The following is an 18,703-nucleotide window of genomic DNA, read 5'->3' as shown; positions in this document are numbered from 1 at the left end:
AAGAAATAATAATAATAAAAAAAGACAGATTTAAAATCACAACACAGGCATTCATTTTGATCATGGCTGGACCTCAACAGTGAGGTCAACAGCCCCAGGCTTGCCGGAATAGCCAGGTTTTAACAGCTTTCCTGAAGGCCATGAGAATGGGTATGGTCCGGATCTCTGGGGGTAGCTCATTCCAAAGGGTCGGAGCAGCCACAGAGAAGGCTCTCCTCCGGGGAGCCACCAGCCAACATTGTCTGGCTGACGCCATCTGAAGGAGGCCTAATCTGTGGGATCTCACCGGCCACTGGGAGGTAGGTGGCAGCAGGCGGTCTCGCAGGTATGCTGGTCCTAAGCCATGTAGGGCTTTAAAGGTAATAACCAACACCTTGAATTGCGTCCGGAGACCAATTGGTAGCCAGTGCAGCTCGCGGAGGACAGGTGTAACGTGGGTGTACCCAATATCGCTCGCGCAGCTGCATTCTGGACTAGCTGCAGTCTCCGAACACTTTTCAAGGGTAGTCCTATGTAGAGCGTGTTGCAGCAATCCAGCCTTGAGGTGACAAGGGCATGAGTTTAGCAGGCGGAAAGCATGCAGAAAAAAGCTGTTAACAGAATCCGGCAGTTCCTCGGTAGGTCAGAGGAAAGCTCTCCAAAACTGACAGTAGGGGCAGCAGCCATATTTAAATGACCGCTTTAAAGTTGGGGCAACCGGACTAAGCTGTTTGTGCAGGAGCGGTGTTAGAACAGAATGCTGGATTCGGGGGAGAGAGTGCCAACCCAAATGTAACAAGATTAAATTTGGATCTAAAAAGAGACCTGGAGTGGAATTAGCGGCTAATTGGCAGTCGGGATTCTTAATGGAGGAAGAAAGATAAAGTGGAGATCAAAACGTAAAAGCCTTATAAGATTTAAAGATTTAAAGAATTCAGGGGGAAAGTTCCTTTTTTCTTTTACTTCATTTTTTCCTCTTTTTTTTTTTTTGAGGATTGACTTTTGACAGCCAGCTGGTTGGAGTGTACTCAGAGGGAGAATTCAGCTCAGGAAAAAAGAGAAAAGGGGGTAAAAGAGGGTTCAAATGAAGAACAAGAAGATATTATGGAAGAAAGAGGGTTTGAAAAAGAAAAATATTTAGATGATTTCACTGGGACTCCCAGAGGAATACAAAAAGCAGACAAAGGGGAATGTTCCCCCCAAAAGAAAAAAAATCAAGAGTAAAGAAGGGATTAATGGGGAAAGATTGGGAGAAAATCTGCGGAAACTTATCACAACAATAAAATTAAAAGGGAGAAAAAGGACTTTGAAGAAAAAGCCCAACAATTATAAAAATCAGAAAAAGAAGAAGCTAGGAGAATGGGTGGAAAGAAGAAAACCTAAAAGAAGTGGAAAATGGTTAGGAGGAAGGGAAAGAAGGGATATATTAGTAGAATAAAATGAAATGTGTTGACATTGTTAATGATATGTAGGTAATTAAGAAGTGAGGGAATTATACTAACATTAATTGTGGATAACTAATTAGGTTAAATGCTTATTATATAATAAGCCTCAGAGCCAAGGTGGCGCAGTGGTTAAATGCAGCACTGCAGGCTACTGCTAGATCAGCAGTTCAGCGGTTCAAATCTCACCGGCTCAGGGTTGACTCAGCCTTCCATCCTTCTGAGGTCGGTAAAATGAGGACCCAGATTGTTGGGGGCAATATGCTGACTCTCTGTAAACGGCTTAGAGAGGGCTGAAAGCCCTATGAAGCGGTATATAAGTTTACTGCTATAACTGAATTTGAGGATGTATGCTACCTATAGAAAAATAGAATAACAGATGGAAAATGAAATGAAGGGGAAAATAATGATATTGTTTATGTATATGAATAAGAATCCTATTATTTATCTTCTTATGTACTTATGATTATAACTTTGTGGCTTGTATCTTACGATTTATACTGTTATATCCTTGTATGATTTGTGTGGATTGCTTATTTAGTATCCTGACTATCACTAATGGTTGTATCGTATGATTTATGATGAATGTATTTTACGAAAATTGTGATCATGATTTATCACTTATTGCTTGTATCTACACTGAGAGCTTATGTGTGTACAATCACACTTAGCCAATAAAGAATTTTATATATATAAAAAGGTTTGAATGAACATACCTTAAAATGGTGTTCATCCACCTTCTTAAGCATGGAGGAATTGAGCCTAGCTTAATCTTTGTCTCCAAAAAAAAGCACAAATGATTTTAAGCTTAAATGTCCAAAATGGAAAACCAAAGATAATACCAAGGAAAAAGGGTGACTAATTTAACTACCGAGAATCCATCCCCAAGGAAAAAATAGCAAAAATAAAACCTTATAAAACCACTAATGTCAGAGAAGAAAGTGGGGAATCCTATTAGATACTTTCACTTCTCTGCAGCTGGGGCATCACTTGACCAATCCTTCTTGCTCCACTTCTATCAAAGACTCAAAAGACTGGATTCATACATTAAAAATATGCTTTTTTAATTTCCATTTCCTACTTCTTTATTCTAACGATTTAAAGATAGAGAGTTAATAACAATCCTTTGATTAAGTGTGAGAAACACCGGACTCATCGGGCACACGGTGCAAATGCTGCGTATCAGTCCCATATTTGCACCTCCGTCCCTGCAAGGTCTCCCTTCTTTTTTTGCGGGAAGAGACCCTTTGCGATCGTGGGAAAAGGCTGGGAAGCAGCACCCCAGTTCCAGTCCTCGCACATCCGTCCTTGCACCCAGAGTCAGCAGGAGGACTTCGATCCTGCCTCCACTCCCCCAATAAATGGGGAGAAACGCCCCCCTCCCCTTTTGGGAATCCCCATTTCTCTCCTTTGCTCCGAGAACTCCCGGATGGAACCTGCACTGGAAATGGCGGCAGGGGAACATGGGACCCCGGACTCCGACCTTGCAAGAAGACTTAGCACGTCTCCATGCACCCCTCCAAAGCGGAACCCTTTTGCAAGGGCAGAGGCGCCACTCACGCAACTCGGGAGTCTCATCGGGATTCGCGTCTCTGCAAAGGCATCCCGGCAGCCTCTCCGCCTCCCGCAAACGGCCCCGCCGCCCACTCACACCTAAAGCCCCTCCCAGTGAACTACCTGGAAAACACCCCTCTTGTGCTAAAGGAAGAGCCCGACGCATGCTCAGTTTCCTCCTGAATCTGAGAGCGCCCCCTGGTGGACTCTGCAAAGTGCCAGTATGCCCTGAAAGGGCGGGAAGGGAAGCTAGACATGGGAGGAGGGGAAGGGATGATGGGCACGGGAGTAGGAGGAAAGGATCCCTGTCCGAGAAAAGCGTCTCCAGTGGTGGTAGCTTTTCCATCTTCCTCTCCTTCCTGTCCAGGAACCGGTTGTGGAGAGGGAGAAAAATCTCTCTGGAGGATTTGAACTCAATTCCCTCAAGAAGAATAGCCCTAAAAGCATTGCAGATTGGAGGGCGCAAAAGGGCCCAAATCCTGTCAGGAACGGCCAGAAGATGAGGACCACAAGGCTCTTTAGGAAACACAATTTGTATCTTGTGCTAATTGCGAACGACAGACTGAAAGGGAAGATGGGGCAGGGAAGCCACAATCAGGAAAACTGAGATTTTTTTAAAACCTTGTTTTTGTTCTCCAGTTCTGTATACATACCTGCATGGGTGAAGCCAAGAATTATTGGAAAGACCAAGTGGCTACTTGTGAAAAACTAAATAATGCTCATGAAAAAGACTTTGTTAGACTTTGTTAACGAGAAGGCCAATTTCTAAGATCCTGCCTTCACCAATTCGCACAACTGCTCAATCGCGCAATTTTTATCTGGTATGATGAGTGCATGGGATTGTATGTGGTTGAGTGAATGATCCCACTTTTATCTTTTATTATCATTGTATTTTATGTGTTTTAACTTTTCTGTGGGGACTGCTTGGGTGAGTGAATGAGTATGTCTGATTCGGAGGACCTGCCGGGAGAAGCGGGGGCCATGGGGGTGGTTGAGGGGACTAGAGACACGGGAGAGGGTCGGGGTATTACGGTCGTAACAGGGAGGGGCAGATACGGCGGGGACTTTAGGGCAGGCCATTACCGGGGAAGGAGGGTTCGCTACATCACAGAGATCCCTCCTTCCGGCCCTATGAGTTCCACTCCGAGACCAGATGGCGCAAGTAATCAGGACCCTGGACTCAGGCTGCTGTCGCTAAATGCCAGGTCTGTGGTACATAAAGCTCCTCTCGTCCGGGACTTAATTTTAGACGAGAGGGCAGACCTGGCATGTATTACTGAAACCTGGCTGGGCCCAGAGGGAGGAGTCCCCCTTGTAGAACTGTGCCCAGAAGGATTTCAGGTGCTGCACCAGCCGAGAGCCCAGGGAAGGGGTGGAGGTGTGGCCGTTGTTATCCGGGAGTCGTTAGTTCCTCGTAGGGTCCCTGCTCTGGAGCTTGTCGGGTGTGAGTCTCTGCTGATAAAGTTGGACCTCAAGGGTCAAGTGGGTCTGCTGTTAACGTACCTGCCTCCCAACAGCGTTGCAGCAGCCCTCCCCTCGCTCCTCGAGTCGGTAGCCGAGCTGGCAATTGAGTTCCCTAGGTTGATGGTCCTGGGGGACTTTAATTTGCCTTCGCTCGGTGAAAACTCTGATGGGGCGCAGGAGTTCATGGCTTCCATGACAGCCATGGGCTTGACCCAAGTAATTCGGGGCCCAACCCATTCGGCGGGTCACATGCTCGACCTCGTATTCCTCTCGGAGCAGTGGATTTGTGATCTTGGTCTGAGGGGTAACGACATCATACCCCTGTCGTGGTCAGACCACTGCCTACTGAGGCTCGACTTCCGGAGACCAAACCCCCACTGTAGGGAGGAGGAACCGACCAGGTGGTTCCGCCCCAGGCGACTTATGGAACCGCTAAGGTTCCAGACGGAGCTTGGGGTCATTCCTGATACTTTCGCCCACAGTCCGGTAGAGACTCTGGTTGCTGCTTGGCATTCGGCAGCATCAGAGGCCCTCGACCGGATTGCGCCACTACGGCCCCTCCGAGGCGGCGGATCCCGGAGACCTCCTTGGTTCACCGAGGAACTCCGGGAGATGAAGCGCCGGAGAAGATGCCTAGAGCACCGATGGAGGTCCGATAAGTCCGAATCGAACCGAGCAATGGTAACCACCTGCACCAAGGAATACACCAGGGCACTTAGGGCAGCGAAAAGATCTCACATAGCCACCTTGGTTGCGTCCGCTGAGTCCCGCCCAGCCGCCCTGTTTAAGATAACCCGCTCCCTATTAAATAAAAGGGAAGCGGGGGAACCCTTGCAGGGCAGAGCTGAGGATTATGCCCAATTCTTAGCGGACAAAATTGCTCGGTTTCGGTCGGACTTGGACTCCATCCCCGCAGTTCCAGCCGAGGCACAAGAGGATCAAGTAGAACATCTCTGGGTTGAGTTTCAGGATGTTACCCCCGGGGATGTGGACAAGGCCATGAGGGCTGTAAGTGCCTCCACCTGCGTACTGGACCCGTGTCCCTCATGGCTAGTTACTAACAGCAGTGAGGTGACACGAGGCTGGATCCAGGCGGTTGTGACCGCCTCTCTTCGGGAGGGGAACTTCCCCGCCGCACTGAAAGCGGCGGTGGTGAGACCCCTCCTAAAGAAGCCATCTTTGGATCCAGCTGTTCTTAATAACTATCGCCCAGTCTCCAACCTTCCCTTCCTTGGGAAGGTTGTTGAGAAGGTGGTGGCCTTTCAGCTCCAACGGTCCTTGGAGGAAGCAAACTATCTCGACCCCTTCCAGTCAGGCTTCAGACCCGGTTACAGCACAGAAACCGCTTTGGTCGCATTGACCGATGATCTCTGGAGAGCCAGAGATGGAGGACATTCCTCCATCCTGGTCCTCCTTGACCTCTCAGCGGCTTTCGATACCATCGACCATGGTATCCTTCTGCGACGACTGCGGGAGGTGGGAGTGGGAGGCACCGTGTTGCGGTGGTTCTCTTCCTACCTCTCGGACAGGTCGCAGTCGGTGTTAGTGGGGGGGCAGAGATCGTCCCCTAGGCCCCTAACATATGGGGTGCCTCAGGGCTCGGTCTTATCCCCCCTCCTATTCAACATCTACATGAAACCGCTGGGAGAGATCATCCGCAGGCACGGGATCAGATACCATCAATATGCGGACGATACCCAGTTGTATCTGTCCGCCCCGTGCCAACTCAATGAAGCGGCAGACGTGATGAACCGAGGCCTTGAGGCCGTTAGGGACTGGATGAGGGTTAACAAGCTTGTGCTCAACCCAGAAAAGACCGAGTGGCTGTTGTGTTTCCCTCCCAAAGATTCGACCAATATTCCATCACTCAGGCTGGGGGGTCAAATTTTATACCCCTCAGAGAGGGTTCGCAACTTGGGAGTCCTCCTAGATCCACAGCTATCGTTTGACCATCACCTGACGGCTGTGACTAGGGGGGCATTCGCCCAGGTTCGCCTGGTGTGCCAGTTGCGACCCTACCTGAATCGGGAGGCACTCACAACAGTCACTCGGGCCCTTGTGACCTCTAGGCTGGAATACTGCAATGTGCTCTACATGGGGCTGCCCTTGAAGAGCATCCGGCGACTTCAGTTGGTGCAGAACGCGGCCGCGCGAGTGATTGTGGGTGCACCGCGGTTCACCCACATAACACCTATCCTCCGCGAGCTGCGCTGGCTACCTGTCGATCTCCGGATGCGCTTCAAGGTGCTATTAGTCACTCATAAAGCCCTGCATGGTAGTGGATCTGGATACTTGAGACCGCCTCCTGCCAATCACCTCCCTGCGACCAATTAGATCACACAGATTGGGCCTCCTCCGTATTCCATCAGCCAGCCAGTGCCGGCTGGCAACTACAAGGAGGAGGGCCTTCTCAGTAGTTGCCCCGACCCTTTGGAACGAACTCCCCGTGGAGATTCGTACCCTCACCACCGTCCAGGCCTTCCGCACAGCCCTCAAGAACTGGCTAGCCCGTCAGGCCTGGGGACAAGGATAGCCGCCCCTCCCGAATGATGAATGTATGTTGCTTATTACTTTTATTATATGTGTCTATGTTACTGTTTGTACTTCCCCTCCCTGATTTTATGTGAGCCGCCCTGAGTCCCCTCAGGGAAAAGGGCGGCCTACAAATGTTAATAAAATCTAAAAAAATCTAAATCTAAAAAGAAAACCAGTCTCAAAATGGGGAAAAAGCTGAAACTGGTGGATGTTCCAGAAACTTCACCTCACAACGAGCCTCCTTGGAGGGCAAATGAAGAGAATGGGAGAAATGGTGTCGCCTCTGCGACAGGAGAAAAAGGAGAATTGCAAAATGATGGAAACAAGATTACGGAAAAGGGAATATAAAATTAAAATACGAGGGGCAAAAAAAAAAGAGGAAGCATGTTTTATTTAGAGGTTGAACCAAACACCCTCGGGAAATATAAGTAGGAATTTAAGACCTTTCTAGAATTTAAGGCATCTAGGATATGAATAAAAAGAAAAGTACAATTGTGGTCTAATTTTGTATGGCTCCCAGTCTGATTTCCATTTTTGCAATGCAACATTGGACAATAACTGGCAGAAAATTCAAATTAGTGCCTTTCCCCCATTTTGACAGATTCATCCAGGGTTACTATTTGAATAAACAGCTTCAATCCAGCAGGAGTCTCTGAAACTCAGAAGTTTGTCCCCCATCCAAATGCTTCCCCCAATTTTTTTGCCAATTAACAATTGTTAGGGATATGGTATAGTAAACAGATACAAAGACAGCATTTGTTTTTCCCATAAAAATTTTATTAGACATACTTAAAACTCCCACTCCTTGCTTGTAAAGTTCATGCTAACCACACTTTATTTTACTCTCTTCCTATTACTATAGGTTAGCAACTATTTCTATCTTACTGGATATATCTATTTCTATCTTCTTTCCCTATGTTTATATACGAAAACTTTTTTCGCTCTTGGGTGGATTTATCAAAGGCTCTCACAGGTACTTTTTCAAAAGGCAACTGGAATTTCTATTTTCTTGAAGATGTTTCGTTTATTCAAGGAGATGCTTCTTCAGAACAAAAGATGCTACTTGGATGAGAAAAAGGTTTTCAAGGAAACGCAATGGAAGTCCAGTTGCTTTTTGGAAAAGTACCTTTGGGACAACGAAGACCTGGATGTATGAGAATCTCCATAGGCATTTGTCAAGGGGATTTTGGCCACTTCTCATCTTGAAGCTTTTTCCAGATTTCACAAATGTATATGGCTTCTACACCATGTGGGTCCTTATATGGGAGTTAAGAGAACGGTTCATAATAAAGCTTTTTTCACATACCATACATTTATAAGGCTTCTCCCCTGTGTGAATCTTTTTATGTGTGTTAAGATTACTGTTTGAGGAAAAACTCTTTCCACATTCAATGCATTTATAAGGTTTCTCCCCTGAGTGGATTTTTTTATGGGAGGTAAGGTTACTACTGGCAGCAAAGCATTTTCCACATTCCATGCATTTATACGGCTTTTCCCCTGTATGTATCCTACTATGGTAAATAAGTTGGCTGTTCTTAATGAAGCTCTTTCCACACTCCATGCATTTATGTGGTTTCTCCCCTGTGTGGATCTTTGTATGTGCAATAAGATCACTGTTCTTAGGGAAGCTCTTTCCACACTCTATGCATTTATAGGGCTTCTCTCCTGTATGAATCCTATTATGGCAAATTAGTTGAGAGTTCTTAATAAAGCTCTTTCCACATTCCATGCATTTATAGGGCTTCTCCCCTGTATGGATACTACTATGGTAAATAAGTTGACTGTTCTTAATAAAGCTCTTTCCACACTCATTGCATTTATGTGGTTTCTCCCCTGTGTGCATATTTATATGTGCTATAAGATCAGTGTTCCTAGGGAAGCTCTTTCCACATTCCATGCATTTATATGGCTTCTGCCCTGTGTGGATTCGTTTATGAAGAGAAAGAGAAGAATTTTGACAGAAGCTCTTTCCACACTCTGTACACTTATACAGCCTCTCCCCTGTATGGACCGAGTAATGGGAAGTAAGAGAATTACTAGATAAGAAGGTCTTTCCACATTCCTTGCATTTATAGGGCTTCTCTGCAGTGTGGATTCTTGTATGTGAACTTAGATGAATTCTCTGTATAAATGACTTTCCACACTCCATGCATTTATAAGGCTTTTCCCCTTTGTGGACCATTTTATGTAAAAAAAGATCTCTGAGTGAGCTGAAGCTCTTCACATACTCCATACATTCATAGGGCTTTTCTCCTGTGTGGATCTTCTTATGATCGTTAAGTTGACAGTGTGTAGGAAAGTTCTTTCCACACTCCTTGCAGTTATACATCTTATTCCGTTGGTTGATCCTTTTATGGGAAGTAAGACTCCTTCTCCGAGTAAAAGTATTTCCACACTCCATGCATTTATAGGGCTTCTCACCTGTATGGATCCGGTAATGAGAAGTTAGAGAACTACTCAGAGAGAAGCTCTTTCCACACTCCATGCATTTATAGGGCTTCTCCCCTGTATGGATCCGATAATGCGAAGTAAGAGAACTACTAAGAGAGAAGCTCTTTCCACACTCCATGCATTTATAGGGTTTCTCTCCTGTGTGGATCCTTTTATGGGAAGCAAGACTGTTGCTCCAAGTAAAGCTCTTTCCACACTCCATGCATTTATAGGGCTTCTCTGTTGTATGGATCCGGGAATGCAAAGTAAGAGAAGTACTAAAAGTGAAGCTCTTTCCACACTCCATGCATTTATACGGCTTCTCTCCTGTGTGGATCCTCATATGACATGTAAGGTAAGTATTCCTACTAAAGCTCTTTCCACACTCCATGCATTTATATGGATTCTCTCCTGTGTGGGTTCTTTTTTGAGATGTACGGGACCCATTTTTATGAGGAAGAGACTGGGTCCTTTTATGAATATTTATATTGTCTCTACATAAATAATCTTCTCCTTTCGTTTGGGTTTGATTATGTTTATCTATATCTAATTTGTTGATGAATGCTTTTGAACATTTTCCAATATGTTTGTTTGTTATTTTTTGTTGCTGGACCACAGAGGCCTTATTTGACTGGTTTCTATCATCGCTTTCTACTTCCATTAGAATTATAGGGTTCTTTGTATTGTATCCACAACTGACCATTTGCAATACTTCCCTGAAATCTTCATCCTCTTCTCCGCCATAACCTTCACAGGAAAAGAAAAACTAAAATAACTTTAGGGAAAAAGAATAAAGCATCGGAAGTTTTAACATAATGACTAACTAACCACTTCAAAATTGTGATCACAGTTGTGTTTGAAGATTAGAAAGGATAAATTATGTAAAGGTGGGCACTATAATATAACATTAGAAGGGGGGATTTGCCTTTTCTCTCTATTTTAATTTCATCATACTTTTTTCTTATTCATTAATCACATTACTCTTCTGCTCTGTATGGGGCTGTCAGAGGGTGGACCAATAAGGAGGCTGCGTTCTCCTGCCAGCTGGCTGCTTGTGTCTCAGCCAATTAGGAGTGTCGGGCAGCCAGCAATGTCTTCAGGTGGCATCATAACCCCTGAGGACTTAACACCTTCTTTATTTCCTTTTCCAAATTTGTAGTTTTTATCCTGATAAAAAGTCTGGCATGTTCTTACCCAAAGAAGCCACGTTCTTATGATTTTCCAGCATGACTTCCCAATACAGTGCTTTTTGTTTAACACTCAGCTGAGACCACTCCTCTTTGGAGAAATACACAGCCACCTCCTTAAACGACACAAGACCTTCCTGAATGAGAAGAAAAAAGAACAAAAATAGGGAGGATTTCAAGATCTGTCCTTCTTGTTTAAATACAATACAATACAATACCAGAATTGGAAGGGACCTTGGAAGTCTCCTAGTCCAACCCCCTGCCTAGGCAGGAAACAATAGCAATAGCAATAGCAGTAGACTTATATACCGCTTCATAGGCCTTTCAGGTCTCTCTAAGCGGTTTACAGAGAGTCAGCATATTGCCCCCAACAATCTGGGTCCTCATTTTACCCACCTCGGAAGGATGGAAGGCTGAGTCAACCCTGAGCCGGTGAGATTTGAACCGCTGACCTGCTGATCTAGCAGTAGCCTGCAGTGCTGCATTTAACCACTGCGCCACCTTGGCTCTGAAACCCTATACTGTTTCAGACAAATGGCTATCCAACATCTTAAAAATTTCCAGTGTTGAGGCATTCACAACTTCTGGAGGCAAGCTTTTCCACTGATTAATTGTTCTAACTGTCAGGAAATTTCTCCTCAGTTCTAAATTGCTTCTCTCCTTGATTAGTTTCCACCCATTCTTGTTCTACCCTCCGATGCCTTGGAGAATAACACTGCTATCATGTCTCCCCTAGTCCTTATTTTTATTAGACATACCCAGTTCCTGCAACCGTTCTTCATATATTTTAGCCTCGTCCCCTAATCATTTTTTTCCGCTGCTATCACTTCAAAAGTGCCTCTTTTCTATTTCAATGGAGTCGGGGGATTTCTTTCATGGAATTTGAATGGAGGCAGGCCTGACAAATAGGACTATCTGTATATTCTAGAATAGATAATGGAACAATGTCCTGCAAGAACTAGTAGAATATATCCACGTTATGAGGAAGAATTATTGAAGGGAAGGGTCTAGAATGTGAACACATTATTTACTCCCTTCTGAATTTCCAATATGAAGGTATGTCACCTGCAATTTGACTTGCTCCTTCCGCTCCTCTGCCTGACTCAGGAGGAAGCCTTCCACCAGAGCCAACACATGGGAGCTGGTCTCTGCTCCACACTCTTGCACCCAGCTGTCCATCGGCAGGGGCAGAAGGGCCAGGAGCTGCTGCAGAATAACCAGGTCCGATGTTTGGGTTTTAGTGTGCTTTTCAAACCTCAGCCGTTAACTATAAAAGTTGTAGAATTGGCTGCAAAGTCCTCGGGGACCTTCAGTCTCTTGATATTGGATGTTTCTGAAGTTACAGGGCTGAATCTCTGAAGGGACGATGGCTTTCTTCTCCGGGATCTTCTGCCCAGTTCTTGCCCAGATCTTCTCACAGCTGCCAGACTGAACAGCCGAGGGACCTTTTCCAGTTCCGTCACTTGCTAATTGTTTCTGCATCCTTTGTCTGTCCTGTAAGGAAATTCCAAATAGGTCTGAGGAATCTTGTGGACACCTTTCAATTCATAAGACTATTCCTATTGTTGCAGAGTTGGCCACAAAGGCTATCCAGGCCTCTTCACCCAAGAGTTAACTTTTTGCTGTTAGTAAGTTTGTCGAGATGACTCTTTTTTCTGCATTTGAGATGGAAAAGAAAATAAATTCAACGAATGAGAAGGTCGTGGACTTAACCAGTGAACAAAATTCATCCTCACGGAATCGAGTCTTTTCCTAAGCTGGTAAAAGATTGCAGTGGCAATGCACAAATGGATGTTGTGTATGTCTGTCTGTCTGTCTGTCCATCAAGTGTGGTGCAAAAAAATGGTCTTAGATTCTCGATGGGACTCCCAAGTTGTGTGAGTGGCGTCTCTGTTATATCAAATCAATTTCATTTTGGGTAGAATTTCTATTTCTTTTTACTCCAAATGAAAAATGGCTTTTAAAAAAAATGCTCTGCAGCACAAAAAAGAATTAGAAATTCAGAAAGCTGAACTAAAGAACACCTCACCTTGTGTTCGTGTAACTAGATCACAGGCTGCCAAGTCTTTCAAGTCTTTTGGAATTGCTGCTCTTGGGAATCAAGTTATTGATTTAGCCAAAGGGAGGAGTAGAAATTAGTGCCAACGAGAGGCGCAGTGTAGTGTAGAAGTGCAGGTCGAAAAAAATGTCACCTGAAAGCGCAAAAGATGCTTTAAGCCATCCTTTGTCTCCATCACCTGTAAAGAGATCAAAACCCTTGTCTGAAAAGTCTGTGATCATAATCCAAGACACTCCTGAGGAAAAACTAAAAAAAGAGGTGGGACGGACAGCATGTAAGTTGAAGATAGCAAATGTGTCTCTCTCCAAAACTATTGAAAAGGAAGAGCCCAGCGCTGAAAAATTATGTCCACAAGAAGATAAGCTGCTCTCTGAACTCACTTTGAACTTAAATGAATCTCCACACACACCTGTCCCTAAAGGAAGCCTTCGCTCAGCGCGCCGAAGCCTGATGGGCAGATCCTCCACAAACTCTAGAGCCTCTCTGGCCAACAGATACTGGCTAAATACTGAAAGGGAACAAATTGTCTTGCGACGCAGTAGCAGGACTGTATCCAAACAAGAATCTATCCAGCAAGCACCTGTGCATATGCAAACAGTAAGGTTTTTTTTCTTTTCAATTTTATAAGTTTCTTGGCCATCATTCCAAGTGTTGTCCTTTCAGAGGATATAATTCAAAATAAATGTCTCCATCAAACTATAAAAATACTGAACATTTAAAAAAAGTTTTACTGAACTTTTAAAGAAGTTCAATTTGTTAAAAGAGTAAAAAAGTTTATATGCAGTTTCAAACTAGCTATGAGGCAGTTTGGTGTAGTGGTTAAGGCATCAGGCTAGAAACTACAAGACAATGAGTTCTGGTTCCATCTTATCTGGATAGCTTGGACCAGTCAAACTCTCAGCAAATCTAGACAATGGCAAATCACTTCTGAAATCTAGCCAACGAAACTGATAGTCCAGATAGTTGTCGGGAGTCAAGGCTAACTCTAAAGCACATCCCTCCCAAAGTTAGATATAGTCAGTGGTGGGATTCAGCCAGTTCACACCACGGACTGTTCTGTTTCTGAGCAGTTTGGTGAACTGGTTGTTGGAAGAAATCATTAGGGCAGAGAACCAGTTGTTAAATTATTTGAATCCCACCACTGGATATAGTTCCACTTTAAGAGTGAAAGTGTTTAATACAGCATGGTTTATTTAAGGCGTAGGGTGTTTTCAAAACTCCCTTAAAGTGAGCCTAGATGAAACTGATTTAATCAGTTTGGGGCTGCTCCAAAGTCCCTCATCCTAATACCTCTGCTGTACTGACCTTCATGAAGGCCTAGTAAATGCCAGCCTCTGTTTTGCTGCTTGCTTTCGGCTGCCATTGAAACGGGGAGGGGGAGCATTGTATGTGGGTGGGGAAGTGTCAGCACAGGAGTGACTGTATGAAGAGGGGTGTTACTATGAATGTTGCAGATAAAGGATTTGCCGCCAAGGCCAACTGTCCGGCATACCAGCCTGATGATGCTTTTTGAAGATGTCTCCCACATGACACCTGTGGGGTGTGCTGATTGGACTATGAGCTGAGATTACCGGGGGGGGGGGGGTGGTGGTGTTGGGTCACATATTGATATCTATGATTGCGCACGCTTTTGCCTCAGACCTTGCTTTGCCTAGCTAATATCTACTCATGACCAGTAAAAGTACTCTTAATTCTGCAAAATGGAGTTGAGTGGTTTCTTTCTTGGTTACTGAGTGAAGCAGCCCCGACAGTAAATGAGCACAATGAAAATTTCTTGTTTTTAAATTTTGAAATAGTTTTAATGATGATGATAAGTGTATTAAGTGTTTATTGATTGTTATCATTATATATGCCACCAGTCACATGTTTGTGAAATGGGTAGCTATATGTATTGGAAAAATAAAGCACAGCTGAATTAGCGTAAAAAAAATAAATAAATCAACGTTTACCCTACATTTAGGGTTCATGCAAGATGCCAAACCTTAAAGAGCCTAAGAAACTGGAACGGAATACAGAAATCTTACAAACGTATCTTGTGCTTCATATCAAGACATTTAGCCATTAGCCGTTCATTAAGGACGTTTCTCGCTCTTGTCTATGTTTGCATATTTGAAATTAACTGGAACCATAGAGAAGAGATAAGGAGGAAGTTCAAAAAATGGCTTATCCCAAGAAAGAAAAGTTTACCTTCTGTCAGGGGTCTCAGTGAGGGAATGTAAGAAAACCCCTAACAAGGAATAATACTGAGTGAAATGATCCCGGGAAGGAACAAGATTCTAACAACGCCATGCAGGTTGAGTTCATGTCAAATGAAATGCCAAGGAAATGACTCCGGCATATGAGGCTCATTTTCTATTTTTCACGGTTTGCTTTTTTGGGAACAAAGTCATACTGTAAGACAAAGGCTGCTTCACACAATTTGCCCTGAGTCCAAACTGGTTAATCAACTGTATGGGCAAAGTTCACATTTAACAAAGGACTTGAAAGAACCTTAAAATGATGTCCACCCACCCACCTAATCCTGGATGATCTGATGCTAGTTTAGTCTTCGTCTCTAGAAGAAGCACTAAAGATTTGCCACTTCCATGCCCCAAATGGAAAACCAAAGAACGTGTCAGGAAAACAGGGGGACTAATTTAACTAGCAAGGATCCATTCCCAAAGAAAAAATTTCAAGGAAATCTCCACTAATATCAGGGAAGAAAATGGGGAACCTTATTAGCTATTTTGACTTCTCTGTAACTGCGGCATAGCCTGAAAAATTCTTCTTGATCAACTTGTAACAAAGACTCAAAATACTGAATAATAAGTGCATTCAAAATATACTCTGGATTTCTATTTCCTAGTTATTTGTTCTAATGTTTTCAAAAGAATTGGAGTTGAGAAAAATCCATTAAACAAAAAATGTCAAAGGTCGCAAACAGGGAATATTAAAGAGGAAGAGTGGAATATTTCCCCTAAAGGAGAAATTTAGAAACATGCTTTTGTGGGAAGCCTCCACCTTAAAAGAATGATTTATTTTGGAAAATATTTTAAAAGGGCGAATCTTATATTTTCCTAAAGAAGAAATGGGGGGGGGGGGGAAATCTTAAGGGAAGCAGAAGTCAGCGCCAGTCTCCCTGCTCCCAAGCAGAAACTGAGGAGGCCAGTTTTTAGAAATGCAGATTTGGTAATCCATTCAAGACAGGATATTTCAAAAGCAGCAAAGTCTGGCTGTGAACAAAGGCAGTATGATAGGATTACAAAGTAGCCCCTCACCCATGACAGGAGGTAAGCCACAATAGGAATTACCCAAAACTAGAACACAAACCCCTTCATTGCACCACCCCCAAGAACAGTACAGACTTCAAAGGCACAGAAACCTATACAGGTCCATCCATTTGTCCAACCGCTTTTGTTCAGCTGACCCAGAACTGCATACTGTTTTCCTGGTTCTGTTCCATAAACCTTCTTTCCAATCAGCCTACATGTTGTTTCCAGGGTCTTTCTCCCTGCTTGGAAATGGACCAGGTGGATTTTCCTTCCAACAACAGCACCCCGGTCAACTCCCAGACTTTAACGAAGTCTGAGAAACACCGGCTACTTTGGGCACACAGTGCGAATGCTGCACCTCCGTCCCTGTAACGTTTCCTTCTTTTCTGCGGGAAGAGCCCTTTTGCGATCGTGGGGAAAGGCTGGGAAGCAGCACCCAAGTTCCAGTCCTTGCACCCAGAGCCAGCAGGAGGTCATCCGGCCAGCCTCCCCCTCGCCCCACGGCAAGGCTACCAAGAAAAGGGGGGAAACGCCCCTTCCCGCTCCTGGCGACCCCCATCTCGGACTCCGACCCCGGAGGAAGAACTTGGCCCCCCTGCAAGCAACCCTCCACTGCGGGACTGCTTTGCACGGGTACAGCGGCCACTCACGGAACTCTGCAGTCACGTCGGGATCCGCGTCTCTGCAAAGACTTCTAGGCAGCCTCTGCGCCTCCGGAAACGGCCCCGTCCCCCACTCACAGGGGGGGGGGTGGAGGGGCGGACTCGCCTGCAGGCTCTTCAGACGAGCGGCAACAATTCTCACCTGCTAGTGGAACAGAGCGGCGCATGCTCAGTTCTCTGCAGAAGCTGAGAACGCCACCTGGGGGACTCTTGGCAAAGTGCCAGCATTCCCTGAAAGGGCGGGAAAGTGTAGCCTATCTGGGGGCAGTGGGTGGAGGAGGAGGGGGGTGATGGGTATGGGAGTAAGATGAAAGGCTCCCTGTGGGAGGAAAGCCTTGGGGTCTCCAGCGGTGGAAGCTTCCGTGGAGATGGGGGAAAATCTCTCTGGAGGATTTGAAGTCACTTCCCTCAAGAACAGCCGCCCTGAAGGCTCAGTAGAGATTGAAGGAGGACTCAAAAGGAGCCAAATCCTGTCATAAATGGCCAAGCGGCAGAAGATGAGGACCAGGAGACTCTTTGCTTAACATATTTCCTATCTTGTGGTTGTTGCAAACTCCAGCCTGAAGGAGAGGAAGATGAGGCTGGGGTAGGGAAGCCGCAATCAGGAAAATGAAGATTTCCATGGTGTTTTTGTTCTCTAGTTCTGTATGTACACCTGTACTTGTCAAATTCTTGGTTGTGGGTGAAGCCAAAAATAATCAGAAAGACCGAGTAGCTGTTTGTGAGAAAAGAAATAATACTGAAGAAAAAGAAAACCAGTCCCAAAATGGGGAAAACCTTAAATTGGTAGATGTTCCAGAAATTTTACCTCACGAGGCTCCTTGGAGGACAAATGAAGAGGGAAATGGAGTCTCATCTATGACTGGAAAAAAAAGGGGGAACTACAAAATGATGGAAACAGTTTATGGGAAGGAATATAAAATTAAAATATTATGAGGGGCAGAAAAGAAGAAATGTGTTTTATTTATGGGTTGAATACCAAATACCCTCAGGAAACATGAGTAGGAAATTTAAGACCTTTCTAGAATTTAACACAACTGGGTTATTTCTAGATCAGGGGTGTCGAACAGGATTTCTCCGAGGGCCCGGTAGGGAGACAAGATGGATGCTTCTTGCAGCAATCTGCCCATGGGAAAGGGGCCATGGAGGGGGTGGGGCAGAAGCCCCCCTGTGGTATCTTGGCAAGCAGAGGCACTGCGAGCCAGTTCTTTCATATTTTCAGGCCAGCTCCACGGGCCAGATCTAAGCACCTCATAAGTCAGATGTGCCCCATGGGCCTTCAGTTTGACATCCCTGTTCTAGATCATGAATAAAAAGAAAAGTACAATTGTGGTTTAATTTTGTATGGCTCCCAGTCTGATTACCATTTCTCTAATGCAACATTGGACAATAACTGGTAGAAAACTCAAATTAGTGCCTTTTCCCCATTTTGACAGATACATCCAGAGTTACTATTCAAATAAACAGCTTCAATCCAGCAGGAACCTCTGAAACTCAGAAGTTTGTCCTCCACCGAAATGCTTCCCCCAAATTTTTGCCAATTTTAACAATTGTTAGGGATTTTCTCATTATGGTATAGTAAACAGATACAAAGACAGCATTTGTTTTTCCCACAAAAGTTTTATTAAGACACTTAAAACTCCTACACTTTACTTGTAATTCTAACCACACCTTATTTTACTCTCTTCCCATTACTATAGGCTAGCAACTATTTCTATCTTACTGGATATATCTATGAGCCATGGTGAGCCAGTGGTTAGAGTGCAGTACTGCAGGCAACTTCTGCTAACTGCTGACTGCCTGCAGTTTGGCAGTTCAAATCTCACCAGGCTCAAGGTTGACTCATCCTTCCGAGGTGGTTAAAATGAGGACCCAAATTGTTGGGGGCAATATGCTGACTCTGTAAACCACTTAAAGAAGGCTGTAAAGCGGTATATAAGTCAAAGTGCTAGTGCTATTTTTATCTTCTTTCTCAAATTTATACATGAAAACCTTCTTCGCTCCTCAGTAGATTTGTCAAGGGCTTCCAAAGGTACTTTTTCAAAAGACAAGCTCCGTGATGGAGAAAGGAAGATGGCGTCTCTTCTCGGACTGCAGAAAAGGTCGAATTGGAAAAGGAAGGAAAGTAGTGGAAAGAGCA

The 18,703-nt window shown here is 44.7% G+C and overlaps 1 protein-coding gene across 4 annotated transcripts in view; it reads right to left on the bottom strand.

The window, feature by feature from the left end:
- Nucleotides 1–7,474: 7,474 nt before the first annotated feature.
- LOC116503340 (zinc finger protein 665-like) overlaps nt 7,475–18,703 on the bottom strand; it is a 36,452-nt gene continuing 25,223 nt past the window's right edge. The window contains exons 1-4 of one of the 4 annotated variants that reach the window (XM_032209702.1): nt 16,552–16,716; nt 11,657–12,246; nt 10,599–10,728; nt 7,475–10,151 (exon numbers count right to left, since the gene is read on the bottom strand). In XM_032209702.1, coding sequence (XP_032065593.1) covers nt 8,215–10,151; nt 10,599–10,728; nt 11,657–11,770 — 2,181 coding nt within the window. In that variant the 5' untranslated portion in view covers nt 11,771–12,246; nt 16,552–16,716 and the 3' untranslated portion in view covers nt 7,475–8,214. Of the gene's footprint in view, nt 10,152–10,598; nt 10,729–11,656; nt 12,247–16,551; nt 16,717–18,703 lie in introns of those variants that run through there. The other 3 variants (XM_032209703.1, XM_032209704.1, XM_032209705.1) reach the window with 3 other exon arrangements.

Source organism: Thamnophis elegans, chromosome 2, assembly GCF_009769535.1.
Source record: "Thamnophis elegans isolate rThaEle1 chromosome 2, rThaEle1.pri, whole genome shotgun sequence".
Taxonomy (NCBI): domain Eukaryota; kingdom Metazoa; phylum Chordata; class Lepidosauria; order Squamata; family Colubridae; genus Thamnophis; species Thamnophis elegans.
Note: the sequence above shows the minus strand (reverse complement) of the source record. Positions and strands in the feature narration are given on the sequence as shown.